This window comes from Ochotona princeps, chromosome 17, assembly GCF_030435755.1.
Source record: "Ochotona princeps isolate mOchPri1 chromosome 17, mOchPri1.hap1, whole genome shotgun sequence".
NCBI lineage: Eukaryota > Metazoa > Chordata > Mammalia > Lagomorpha > Ochotonidae > Ochotona > Ochotona princeps.
The window spans coordinates 27,874,517-27,888,140 of record NC_080848.1 but is presented as its reverse complement, the minus strand read 5'-3'; the positions used below and the strand labels follow the sequence as shown (position 1 = coordinate 27,888,140).

Here is a 13,624-nt window from a genome sequence, read left to right as displayed (position 1 = left end):
ACAAGGAGTTAAGCAGCTGCTTGTGATGCCAGCATCTGATATAGGCTCAGTGTGACTCCCAGCTTGCTCCACTTTCAATCCAGCTTCCTGCTAATGCACCTAGGGAAAGGGTGAAAGACTGTCATGCCTGAGTCCCTGCCACTCACAAGCAGACCTGGATGAAACTCCTGGCTTCAGCATGGCCAGTTCTAGCAGTTGCTGCCATGGGAAGTGAAGCAGCAGACAGAAGAGTTCTGTCTCTTTCTCAGTTTCTCACTTTATCTCTTTCAAAATAAAGAAACACATTTTTTTAAATCCTCTAAGATACTGCTTCCTAACCTGAAATCCAATGTTAAAAAACTAAATGTAGAGTCAACAGAAAATGACTAGCAATACAGGCTTTGAAGAGCTGGCATCTTTTAGCTACATTTTTGATTGCTGTGGGATGAAGCAACTGGCACAACAGAAATGTGGAGTAACTTTTCTTATTATCATGCTTTCACAACATTATGTGAAAATAATTTCTGGAATGACACAGTAATGTTTTATTCCTTCTGTACTTATAAATGAAGCACCTTTTTTAGTGCTTCTAAGCATAAGATCTACTTGGTTTGAAATCAAGTGGCTTGGGCACTATTTTTGATGTTTAGTTGGAGCATGTGTTGATGGACAGTTTCCTGGAAGCTTTCAGTCAGCGGGAGCCATCTGATTCTGTAATGAGTGCAGCACCTAAATATTTTGAGTTGCTGTCTTCAGGACCTATACTGAAAGAGGCTTTTGTTCTTGAACAGTATCCTGGTAGATTTGATGATTCTTGGCTTGACGTCTGATTTTTTAAAAATACATTAAGAATTCTGATGTGGAAATCTTGCACAAATTTGTATGGAACAAAGCCTATAAAAATGAAAACAGTAGATCAAACACTAAGCTAACCTTAGTGTGATAGAGGAGTAAAAAGTTTGATGCCATAATTTTTCCCTTCATTGGTGTTGGACTTTAATTGATTGAAATGTAGTTCTCTACCACAATTTAAGCTTTGGTAAAGTTTGCTTGATTAATTGTGTAGTGCCACTTAGAAAAAAACTATGAATATTTCAAATATCTGCTTAGGAACAGAGTGTGCTCTAGACACCTACAGGCTATCTTTAATTCATAGTAGTGAAATTTCCTTTGCTTGCACAAACACCAAACTCTTAACTCTGTTGTTTTTATATTAGTCTTCTTCCATTACCTCAAATGTTTCTCTATTTTTCTTTGTTTTCTGTAATTCTTAGAGATGTAATCTATTCTATCATATACTCCCTTTCACTTAATTCTGTGATTTATTGGTGAATTCAAATTTACTTGTTCACATTACTTCCAGAGAAAATTGTGCTCCTACTTGCCTTCCAATACTGTAACCTATAATCTCCAAAATATTTCTTTATATTAATCTTTTTTGTATGCCACAAATGATGCCAATGGTTCTACAGTTTTCTTCTAGTCGCAGTCAACAAAATTTAAAGTATTACTTTTCACTTTCTTCCCATTCTTTTGCAGTGTTTCCAATTACATATTTAAAGAACTACAAGCAGCTACTCCGTGATAGATACTATGTACAGAGAATGTTCTAGAGTTAATGAGACAGTCTGTTCCACTAAGTGCTTAATATGCACTTCAATTGCAATGCTGCTCAGCTCAAATAAATGTGCAAGTATATATATCTGAAATCAATGGAAGCAAAAGTTAAAGCAGGACACACAATCTGAAGTATGGTAAAGACACAAAACTTGATAGAGGGCCTGGCATAGTAACCTTGCCACCTTGTATGCTCTCAGGATCCATTATGGATGCCAGTTTGTATCCCAGCTTCACCACTTCCCATCTACCTCCCTGCTTGTAGCTTGGGAAAGCAGTGGAGGATGGCCCAAAGACTTGGGATCCTATGCATCCAAGGGGGACCTGGAAGAAGCTCCTGGCTTTGCAGCCACTTGGGAAGTAAACCAGCAGATCAAAGATCTTTCCCTCTGTCTCTTCTGTCTTTCCAATAAACTCTTAAAGAAGGAAGGGAACCTTGAGAGAGAACAACTATTTCCCAGTAAGATACTTCTTTTCTCATTTATACTCTAACCTTGACACTGAAAAAAACTTGACAAGCAACAGAGGAGGTAGACAATGGAACCCTGCTGATGGGAATGTAACAATTCAACTGCTAGTGGAAAAAAATCTGGAGATCTCTCAGAAAATTTAAATATGGAATTACTTTATGGTCCAGCAATTCTGCTCAGTGTATCTCAGAGGATTAAGAACAGGTATTCAAATGAAAACTTGCACATGAATGTTCACTGCAGTTCTACTCACAAGCCAAAAGGTTGAAACATCCATGACCTGACCAAAGGAGGAATAAAATATGACACACCCGATTCAATGGGCTACTGTTCAACCACAAAGGAACAAAGTACTGAAATACCGCAGAACATGGATGAGCTTTGGTTAACTGTTAGTGAAAGAGTAACAAAAAGTCCTATATTCTGATTCAATTGAAGTAAAATGTAAGAAAGGGGAAATACAGAAAGAATGCAGATTAGTAGTTTCCAGGGGATGTGAAAGAAAGGGAGATACACAAAATACTCGGTATGAGGCTTCATTTTTGGGTCATGAAAGAGTGCTAGATACAAGCAATGGTTCCACAAAACTTCGAATGTGCCAAACTGTTCACTCTAAAATGGCTAGTTTCAAATAAATTTTATTTTATTTAAAAAAAAAAATCTTTGGCCACTGTTAGGGATGAGTTAAGCTTAACGTAAAATTCAAGGAGTCATTAGACTTAATCCACTAAGACATTTTGGTAGAGCAGTTGAGTCACAGCTTGGGATGCCCACATCCTTTATCAGACAGTTTGATCTTGGCTACCATTATTCATCTCCAAATAACGGAATCTATTAAGAGCCAGCTGTTTCCCCAACATAGCATTAATAACAATCTTGGCTTTAGTCTGTGTACTTTTGCAGTTTCTCAGATGAGCACTGGTCATGAATGAAATCAACTCTCAACCCAATTCCCATTTTTCATCTACTGTAATTCCTGTAGTTTAACAGATGAGAAATCATCAAAAACTGCAATCTCTGAGACCCTTGCATGCTTCGTAATGAGGGTTTTTCCTTTCTACAGAAATGAACTGAATGTAGGAAATGAGAGACTGGTCTTTAAAACTTTGGTTTCAGTGACAAGGTAGACAGTAGTTTCTTCCTTTAGCTGGGCATGCATGATCAATTCAGTCAGGTAACAAGACTCCCCAGGAAACAGGGCAAGAACTAATCGTTATATGTCTAAAAGGGGTAAGCATTGTGTTATAAACACAAGCACGTTATATTCTAACTTCACAACTGCTAGGAAGGACTATTTTAATGTAATAAAAATGGAAGATGAGACAAACTTAAAAACCTCATGCAATCAAACAGTTTAAGTATATGAAACACTTTCCAGATTTGCACACTGTACTCTAATTATGGAAATGTGATTTTAATAGATTTGGTTTCCACCCTTTCAGTACACCCTTAAAATCACTTGAGAGCTTAAAGAAAAGTGCTTATATACCTAATTATTCAGAACAGGAAGTACTAACATTACGGGTAGTTCTGCCTGCAAAGCTCAACACTGTATGTTCTGCAATCTTTTCCCCCTTACTACTATGCTATTCAAACCTCTTTCCCATTTGCTGTGAGTATAGTTGTCTACCTTGAAGATAATTCAAGTTTTACATCAGCACAAAAACAAAAACAAAAATATATGGTAAACAGAAAAACATTCCCTGCTCTTTTATAAGTGGTTTCAGATTATAAAACATTCATGCACTCCCACCTACCAAATTGTCCACTAGACATCTCCTTTAAGTTGAGCCTTTTTTGAGTGATACAGATAAACCTGATTTTATATTAACCTGATCAAAATCATTTTGCACAATTTTCCAGAGGAAACTTTCATAAAGCTCCTTAAAGAGTTATCATTTAGGGCCTGGCACAATGGTTCAACAGCTACATCCTCACACTGCAAGCGCCGGGATCCCATACAGGCATCGGTTTGTATCCCAGTCGCTCCACTTCCCATCCAGCTCCCTGCTTGTGGCCTGGGAAAGCAGTTGACCACGACAGCCTAAAGCCTTGGGACTCTGCACCGACGTGGGAGACCTGGAAGAAGTTCCCAGCTTCGGATCAGCTTGGCTCTGTTGCAGCCACTTGGGGAGTAAACTGGCGCATAGATCTGTCTGTCCATCCTTCTCTGTGTAAATCTGACTTTCCAATAAAGATAAACAGATCTTAAAAAGAAAAAGATATGTAATGTCAAATGTTGGTTCACTGGTTCCACTTTCCTTGTAATATGAAAACTATAAACAAACTACTACAAAACTATGTGTATCAAAGAACACCAAAGCCTAATAATGAAATGTGGTATATTTTGCAGTTCTGATTACACAAATCACTGATGCACTATGCCAAACTGAGGAAACAGTATTATACTAAAGGCTACTGTGTGACTCTGAGTTATCTATTAACTTCAGCTTCCCTATCTGTAAATTAAACCTAACCCCACTATGTGAAAAGATCTCCTAATTAAATAATGAGTAGAAGAGTTCTTGGCACACAGTATTTGTTCAGATAGTTATAATGGTCAAAGTATTTTGATTTTGTAGATTTAATTTCAGGTCAAAATAGGATGGATAAGTCCTCGCCTTGAACGCGCCGGGATCCCATATGGGTGCCAGTTCTAATCCCGGCAGCTCCACTTCCCATCCAGCTCCCTGCTTGTGGCCTGGGAAAGCAGTTCAAGGATGGCCCAAAGCCTTGGGACCCTGCACCCGCGTGGGAGACCTGGTTCCTGGTTCCCGGCTTCTGCTCGGCACAGCACCGGGGGTGGTGGTCACTTGGGGAGTGAAACATCAGATGGAAGATCTTCCTCTCTGTCTCTCCTCCTCTCTGTATATCCAGCTTTCCAATAATAATAAATCTTAAAAAAAAAATAGGATGGATATTTTAAACTGGCTTCCACAACACAACAGACTCACAAAATACAAGTCTGACATATGGGTTTGGCATAATACACTCAAATCCAAGCTTCCCTCCGAGTTAAGAGCATTAGTCACAGGCCCTTGGCCAAGGGGGTAGAGCAAGACAGTAACTTTACTGAAGCTCACAGTAGATTTAGCATGACATAAATGTAAATGAATTCAGAGAAATAGCTTCATTCTAATAAACAGAACTAAAGTATTAAATATGTACTTACTTGCCATTTAAGCAAGACTAGTCACTAACCACTATTTTAAAAGACATATATTACTACTTTTGAATAAAAAATCTGTGCAAAATGGCATTAACAGGTAAGTTTACTTTGCTGCAAAAAAAAAAGCAGTTCATGCAGTGTTTCATAATAGGCATTTTCCATGATCTTTTTAAATATTTATTTTGAAAGTTAGAGAGAGAGAGGGAGACAGAGGTAGAGAATTACAGAGATTCTTCTCAAATGCCTGAAAAAGCCAGGGCTGGGCCAGGCCAACACCAGGAGCCTGGGACTCAATCTGAGTGTCCCAAGCAGTTGTCAGAAACAAAGGACTTGGGCCGCTGCCTGCTGCCTCCCAGGATGCCATCAGCAGAAACTCATCAAGAGGAGGAAACCTGGTATGATCTGGCAAGCAGTCCAAGCATCAGTTTAATTATAAGGCCAAACACCACCCGCCATCAACTTTTTTGAAGACTCCTCATTTAATAATACTGATAAAAGCCTAACTGAATTGGCATTTCACAAGGGTATTTTATCAGATGTGAGTAAACATTAGCTTAAAATGTACCAAGAGCAAACAGTAAGATAACAAGTACTTAGATAGAGATTCTCATTTCTGGGGGTTTAGTTTCAGGATGCAATCAATTTATCAAATTAATGTCTCCATTAAATCTTGTACATTATCAAGCAGCAAAATACACAAAAGATCACGATCAAGTAGACAACATCCATGGTTGCAATAAAGTGTGTAGATGATCTCTGCCAACTAACCAATACAAGCATGAATGCAAGTGCAGTCTACCTTGCTCACCACTTTGTACTAACAGTTTAATGGATTTTCTAATATGCAGTAAGCATACAAATTTCAGATGAAGGCACTGACCCCAAATTTTTATAAATCTGAAATGTACAGATCTGAAAATGAAATGTCATGTCACTTGTTTAGATAATGCATAAAACGTACCAAACAAAAACTATACAGCTGACAATATCCCTGAACTAATGCCTCAAGTACTGTAACATACATCGATCACAGTAACTCTGAGGTAGTGTGCTCACTTTAAAAGCAGCGAAAGGTCATTCCCATCTTGTATTATCTGGAATAACTTAGGTATGCAAATTCTTCTCAGCCATTAACTTTATTGACTCAAAATTAGATCAAATACATTTCAATTAAAACAAAGCCTGAATTCAGATGATCTGAAATATAAAATACATAACAGATTTAAAAATTTTAGTACCTGGGCCCGGCGGCGTAGTCTAGCGGCTAAAGTCCTCGCCTTGAACGCCCCAGGATCCCATGTGGGCGCCGGTTCTAGTCCCGGCAGCTCCACTTCCCATCCAGCTCCCTGCTTGTGGCCTGGGAGGGCAGTCGAGGACGGCCCAGTGCATTGGGACCCTGCACCTGCGTGGGAGACCCGGAGGAGGTTCCAGGTTCCCAGCATCGGATCGGCACAGCACCGGCCCGTGGTGGCTCACTTGGGGAGTGAAGCATCGGATGGAGAATCTTCCTCTCTGTCTCTCCTCCTCTCTGTATATCTGACTTTGTAATAAAAATAAATCTTTAAAAAAAAAAAATTTTAGTACCAAGAATGTAATATCTCGTTAGTATCTCTTACTATTGATTGCATGTTCAAATGGTATTTTGGATATGCTGAATCACATGAACTAATTGAGCCGCAGTTAATTATAGGCCCTACTGATTTTTTTTTTAAGATTGAAGATATTTCTGGGAGCCGGTGTAATAGCATTTTACTTTTAATATGGCCACTAAACAAACTAAAATGACAGATGTGGCTCACAGCTTTCTTTTGGACAGCACTGGTCCCCAGAACTCCAAATCTCTGTTCTACTACATCATGTCATTAATCACATTTTAAATAGGAGGAAGACACTAGTCTAGGCTGAAATCTCAGAGAAAAGAAAGCACAAACTAGGATACTGTGTAATTGCTCTTAAAGTATTTCCAAGAAATTTAACAATCTGTTTTTATGCCAGAAAATCCAGGAACAAACCTCATTATGATACTGTGATCCCTGGAAACTACTTTCTCACATTATTCAGGTAAGAAGAGTGTTTGGGGGAAATCATTTGGCTAAGAGGTCAGGATGCCCACATCTCTGGATTTGATATCTCTCTGCTCTCATGCCAATGCAGATTCTGTGAGGCAGCAGGCAGTCATGTCTTTGCCACCCACATTTCTCTGCCATCCACATGATAGATGTGAACTGAGTTTCTTCTTCCAGTCATTGTATTTGGAAAATGAATCAGCAGATGGAACTCTCTCTCTCTTTCCCTTTTAAATTTAAAAATAAACTTTAAAAATAACATGTATATTAAAAGTATATATATTATACATATATTTAAATATATACACATTTTTTAAGAAGGAAAGGTTTGGTAGGTGGCAGCACAATGGCATAGCACACTAATTCTCCACCTGCAGCAGCATCAATTTGAGTTCAGGCTGCTACACTTTGATCAAGCTCCCTGACTGAGGTCTGGGAAGGCCACGGAGGATGGCCCAAGTGTTAGGGACCTAGAAGCTCCTGGCTCCAAGCTTCAGAGGCACCCAGCTCCGGCCATTACAATGACTTCAGGGAGTAAGCCAGCTGAAAGATTTGTCGCTTCTTCTCTGTATCTGACTCTGAGTAAAATAAACGAATCATCAAAAAATTGGGAGAAATGAATAAAGATCTAAACGTATTGGGCCTGGAGCAGTAGCATAGCAGCTAAAGTCCTCGCCTTACACACACTGGGATCCCAAATGGACTTCAGTTCTAATCCCAGCAGCACCGCTTCCCCTCCAGCTCCCTGCTTCTGGCCTGGGAGTGGAGGACGGCCCACAGCCTTAGGACCCTGCACCTGCTTGGGAGACATGGGAGAGGCTCCAGGCTTCAGATCGGCGCAGCTCCAGGCTTTGTGGCCACTCAGGGAGTGAATCTACGAATGATCTTCCTCTCTCTCCTCCTCTCTGTATATCTGACTTTCCAGTAAAAATAAAATTAATCTTTATTTTGATAATCTTTACAAGGGCTACAGGAAAGTGGATAAGACCACTGTTTCCACATTTTTTTTTGTATCTGGGGTAAGCAGGGAGATAAAGGGAGAAGCATCACCCCATCCCAGGGTCCCGATCCATGCTCTGAGGGCACTGCTCCAGTGGTTTTGACAGTTCAACAGTTCTGAATTGCTGCCAATCTCGCCATTCCAAGCACGATGAAATCTCTCCACATTTATTACCTACAATAGATTCTCAAGAAGCCAGATGCTCGCTCCATTCACTAATTATCACTCATCATGTCCAAACAGTAGTCAACTATCACTTCTGAATACTGAGTATTTCAATTTCAACAAACAAAAATGCTGTGAAGCAAATTAAAGTGGAGGCAGATACACTTCCAACTTTTTTTAAAAGATGTATTTAGTTCTTTGGAAGGGCAGATGTACAGAGAAGACAAAGATCTTTTTTTTTTTAAAGATTTATTTTATTTTCATTACAAAGTCAGATATACAGCGAGGAGGAGAGACAGAGGAAGATCTTCCATCCGATGATTCACTCCACAAGTGAGCCGCAACGGCCGATGCGCGCCGATCCGAAGCTGGGAACCAGGAAACTCCTCCGGGTCTCCCACGTGGGTGCAGGGTCCCAATGCACTGGGCCGTCCTCGACTGCCTTCCCAGGCCACAAGCAGGGAGCTGGACTGGAAGTGGAGCTGCCGGGACCAGAACTGGCGCCCATATGAGATCCTGGGGCGTTCAAGGCGAGGACTTTAGCCGCTAGGCCACGTCGCCGGGCCCGAAGACAAAGATCTTAACATCTGCTGGTTCACTATCCAAATGGCTGCAATGGTCACAGTTGAGCTGATCTGAAGCCAGGACTCTTCTGGGTTTCCCACATGGGTACAGAGTCACAAGACTTTGGGCTATCCTCCACTGTTTTCCCAAGCCACACAGGAAGCTGCACAGGAAGTGGAGCATCCAGGACAGGAACCAGAGCCCATATGGCATGCTGGTGGTGCAAGGTGGAGGATTAGTCTGTTGAACTATTGCACCAGCCCCGAGAAATATCTTCAATCTTAAAAAAATCACTAGTGCCTATAATTAAATGTGCAGCAGCTCAATTTTAAAAGTCAACACCCATAAGTAGCTATTTAATTTAAACTAATTTAAAATATAAAAGTAAAAATTTTGCTTTTCAATCACTCTAGCACATTTCAAGTACTCAATATCCTATGCTGCTAGCAGGTATCTCCACCATTAAAGATGGTTTTATTGGATAATTCTGAAACAGCAAAAATCCACATCAGTAACACTGACAGAAAAAATTACATCACATAGAATCAAGCACAGGCATTTAAAGAATCCGAGTAATCTTCGGGCCGGTGCAATGGCTCAGTGGCTAAATTCCCAGTCTTACATGCACCAGGATTTCATATGAGCACTGTGTCCTAGCTACTCCAATTCCCATCCGGCTCCCTGCTTGTGGCCTGGGAAAGCAGCACAGGACGGCCCAAGGTCTTGGACCCTGCATCTGCGTAGGAGACGTGGAAGAAGCTCCTGGTTCCAGATCGGCTCAGTTCCAGCAGCTCTACTTCCCATCCAGCTCCCTGCTTGTGGCCTGGGAAAGCAGTCGAGCAAGGCCCAAAGCCTGGGAACCCTGCACCCGTGTGGGAGACCTGGAGGAAGTTCCTGGCTCCAGGCTTCAGACTGGCACAGCACCGGCCGTTGTGGTCACTTGTGGAGTGACTCATTGGATGGAAGATCTTCCTCTCTGTCTCTCCTCCTCTCTGTATATCCAACTTTGTAATAAAAATAAATAAATCTTTAAAAAAAAAAAGAATACCATGAGAAAACATGACACATCTTCACCTTGGATGTGGCTCCATGATAGACCACAGCACAATTCCAGGCGCTAAGCTAAGCACTACAGCAGAGCGCAGCAACCCTGAGCGCAGCCTCCTCTTTGCCAACCACTATGACCACCCGCAGCAGGAACCCCTACCACTCAACACCACATTCCATGCTTGCTTCTATGAGGAGGGTGTTTCTAATTGAAGGAATACAACAAAACGTGTCAGATGGCAGAAACATAATGTGCCAACAGTCAGGCACTGCAGACATTTGATATGCAGCTGAGCATTCTGTTCAGAATCTATAACTCTAGCAAGGTCTTGTTAGACATTATCAGTCTAAAATCCTGAAAAAGGAAAAAAGTTCTTCACATTTAACGTTAAAATATTAACATTCATTGAATGTATAAAAAATAAATTCATTTACACTTCACTTTTTAAAGTTTCACAAGCTAACTCTATGCTCTAGCAGTTCTTGTTTCAGAAAGCTTCCTGTTACTTAGCAAACTGACAAAGAAGCTCAGAGGTCAAAGTCTTAAGATACCACTTAAAATAATCCTCATTAATTTTTAAAAGGGGAGGATGTGAAGTCAGAAGCCATAGTATACTGGAAGAATTCAGTGCTCTGAACTCTGCAATTAATCAGTACCAACTAGAGCATAGTCATATCAGCTAAGCTTAAGTCTGGAATGATACAAAACTCCAAAAACTCGATGACTGAATTTTTCATGTGTACTTCTAAAGCTGCTTTATACTTAAAATCTTCAAATTACTGAGAAGAAAATGGCTTAACTCAAGTATTATAGAAACTCAGAAACACACATAAAAAAATCAGACCCACAGGAGCTGGTACCATAGCGGACTAACACTCTGCCTGTGAGTGCCAGCATCCCATCAGGGTGTCAGTTCATGTCCAGCTGCTCCACTTTCCAACCAGCTCCCTGCTTGTATCCTTGGGACCCTGCACCCATGAGAGAGACCTGGAAGAAGCTCCTGGATTCTGGCTCTGGACTGGCTCAGCTCTGGCCACTGTAGCCATTTGAGGAATGAACCAGCAGATGGAAGATCTCTGTCTCTACTACCTTTGTAAAACCTGCTTTTCAAATAGAAAGATTAATGTTTAAAATGTGTCTCCAATCAGTGACTGGCTGACTTGAATTTTGGGCGCCATTCAACACCTCTGTCCCCTTTAACAGAAATGAAAAGTGATTTACTCAACCCATCACCTATCATTGGCCAGTGGGCTGTAGCCGTGCCATTGTAAAATAAACAGTCACACCGGCTTCTCCTGTATAAGGTTTACACACAATTCTTTGCAGAGAAGACATTTCAGATGCATTTCAGCATGAGGATGAGACTGGGTTTCCCCTTCACACACAACAGTACTTTCCTAACTTTCCACATTCATTTACCTCCCCAATTTAACAGAAGTTAACTACAGCCATTCAACTTGAATCCAGCACCAAAAAAAAAAAAGCAAACAAAAAAAACCTCTTCCACATTCACTGTCATTTAATAAGCTTTAACCTTTCATAAAGCCGCTTGTATAGGCTATATATGGCCATTACTTCATGTGCGTTATAGATGACTGAAAAAGCTGTTTTACTTCACCTGTTTTATGGTTTAAAGATTTATCACTCTTCACATTACAAATCTGAAAGGGAAATACTTTTTTGCTAGTGCAAACGTGATGCCAGTAAAGGGCAATGTCACCATTTTACTCCTAGTCTGAGTATTAACCTTTTTGTTTGCAAGACTCCTTTATTTTTGTTATACTAGTAGGGTAAAGCAAATACAACTGCATTCCATGGAGTGTTCCATAGGTTAGTGACGCTAACCTTAAACCACGAGTCCTCCAGGGTCACGAAGTGAGTCCTGCAGCAGACTGCCCCGAGGCAGGCGCAGGCGTTTGGGGAGAAAGCAAGTTAATGTATTATTTCTGCCATAAGAAAAACCAGGAAAGGGGGGGACCAGGAAATTCAGGAGGTTCAAAAAGAGGCTGAATTCGGTCAAGCCTTCCAACAATCACCTGTTTAGGCTAGCCGATGGCTAGTGGGCAACAGTGCCAAGGCTGCCTCCCAGGAGAAGGCACTTCGGGAAGACCTCTAGAATCTACCAAAAGGAAAGGAGTTCAGGACCAGCTCAGGCACAGGTGTGTCCTTATCCCCAGGCTCTGTTCCATTCCAGACAATCCTGAGGGAGGCACACGCGCGCGCACACACACACACACACACACACACACAATTTCACAACGACCTCAAGACCCCCGGACAACCTCTGGTTCTAGAAGGTAGTCAGGTGTTACCGAAGAGCAGTGAAGAGTCACACACCCCACAAAGAAATCAAGAAGGGGGCAGAAAAGGCGAGTTCCCCTAAGAGACCTTGACCCCACGCACTCCGAGACGGACCCCGCCCTGAGAATTGCACCCCCCGCCACCCCCCCAACTTTATCGTCTTTCTCTTCCCGCAGTGACCTTCTGCTCCTATAGCCTAGGGGAAGGCAACAGACAAGCTAGGGCCCTCAACACCCTCCCTCCTAATTCCCTAACCGCCCCCGGAAAGGTGTCTTTCGCACTTGAGAGCCGCAGAGGAGAAAGGGAAAAAAAAGAGAGAAAGAGAGAGAGAGAAAAGGGGGGGAAAAAGGTTGTTTCTCCCCAACCCACCCGCCGCATAACTCCTGGGTGCAGACATGATGGGGGGAAAAGGGAAGCGCTAGGCAATGGAAGGTTGACAGCCCCGCACCGGCGCACGGGCGCAGGCGACGGCAAGAATCCTTGCGGCGGTCGCGAGAAAAACCCGAGAGAACCCCCTCTCCCACTCCCCTAGCCAAATGAATGAACTGAATAAAGAGGGACGGGAGGGAGGGGGTTAATATGCGCAGTTCTTGCCATCCAGGAAGCCGGAGCGAAAGGCCCGCAGAGCCGGGCCCAGCCTGGCCGGCCTTTGCACCTCGACTCGCGTCCTTCCCCCCTCACCTGCAGGGCCTTTAACCCCCTCAAGAACCCCCTCAAGCCTTCAGAGCCCCTTCCTCCGCCGAGCACCCCTCCCGTCCTGCCCCGGCCCACACTGCAGCTTCTTCCTTCCCCAACGCCGTGACCGCAGCCCTCCCCAGCCTGCACCCGACCGCACCTGGAGATGCTCCTGAAAACGAATTGGCAGAATCTGGGCCATGGCGCTGACGGCGGGGCGGGGGAGCGAGCCTCCTCCTGTCACTGGGGCTTCGGGGCAGTGGCTGCCCGAGCTCTCCGAAAGGAGAGGAAGAGGAGAAGGGGAGGGGTGGGGGAAGCTCGGCTCAGAAGGCTACTCTCCGGGGGACGCAGAGGAACTGGCAAGGCAGACGACCAGAGCTCGGGTCGGGGGCGGAGGCTCCAGGGGCCGGGAGAGCCGCAATGGCGGAACCGGGCGCAGCGCAGACTCCGGAAACGGCTGAGCCCCGCGGAAGGATCCCGGGCCACAGAACTGCGCCTCACCGCCGGCCGCCTCACCGCCCTCCGCCTTATGTAGCCCTCCTCGCAGCGGCGGCCGGGCGCAGAGATCCG

General features: G+C 43.1%; 1 protein-coding gene across 2 annotated transcripts in view; it reads right to left on the bottom strand.

Moving 5' to 3' along the window:
* The window catches only part of CLTC (clathrin heavy chain), a 70,704-nt gene extending 57,145 nt beyond the window's left edge, over window positions 1-13,559 (bottom strand). Inside the window, exon 1 of one of the 2 annotated variants that reach the window (XM_036496157.2) lies at window positions 13,215-13,559. In XM_036496157.2, the coding sequence (XP_036352050.1) occupies window positions 13,215-13,256 (42 nt within the window). In that variant the 5' untranslated portion in view covers window positions 13,257-13,559. The remainder of the gene's footprint in view (window positions 1-13,214) is intronic. The other variant, XM_004590967.3, reaches the window with a different exon arrangement.
* Window positions 13,560-13,624: the final 65 nt, after the last annotated feature.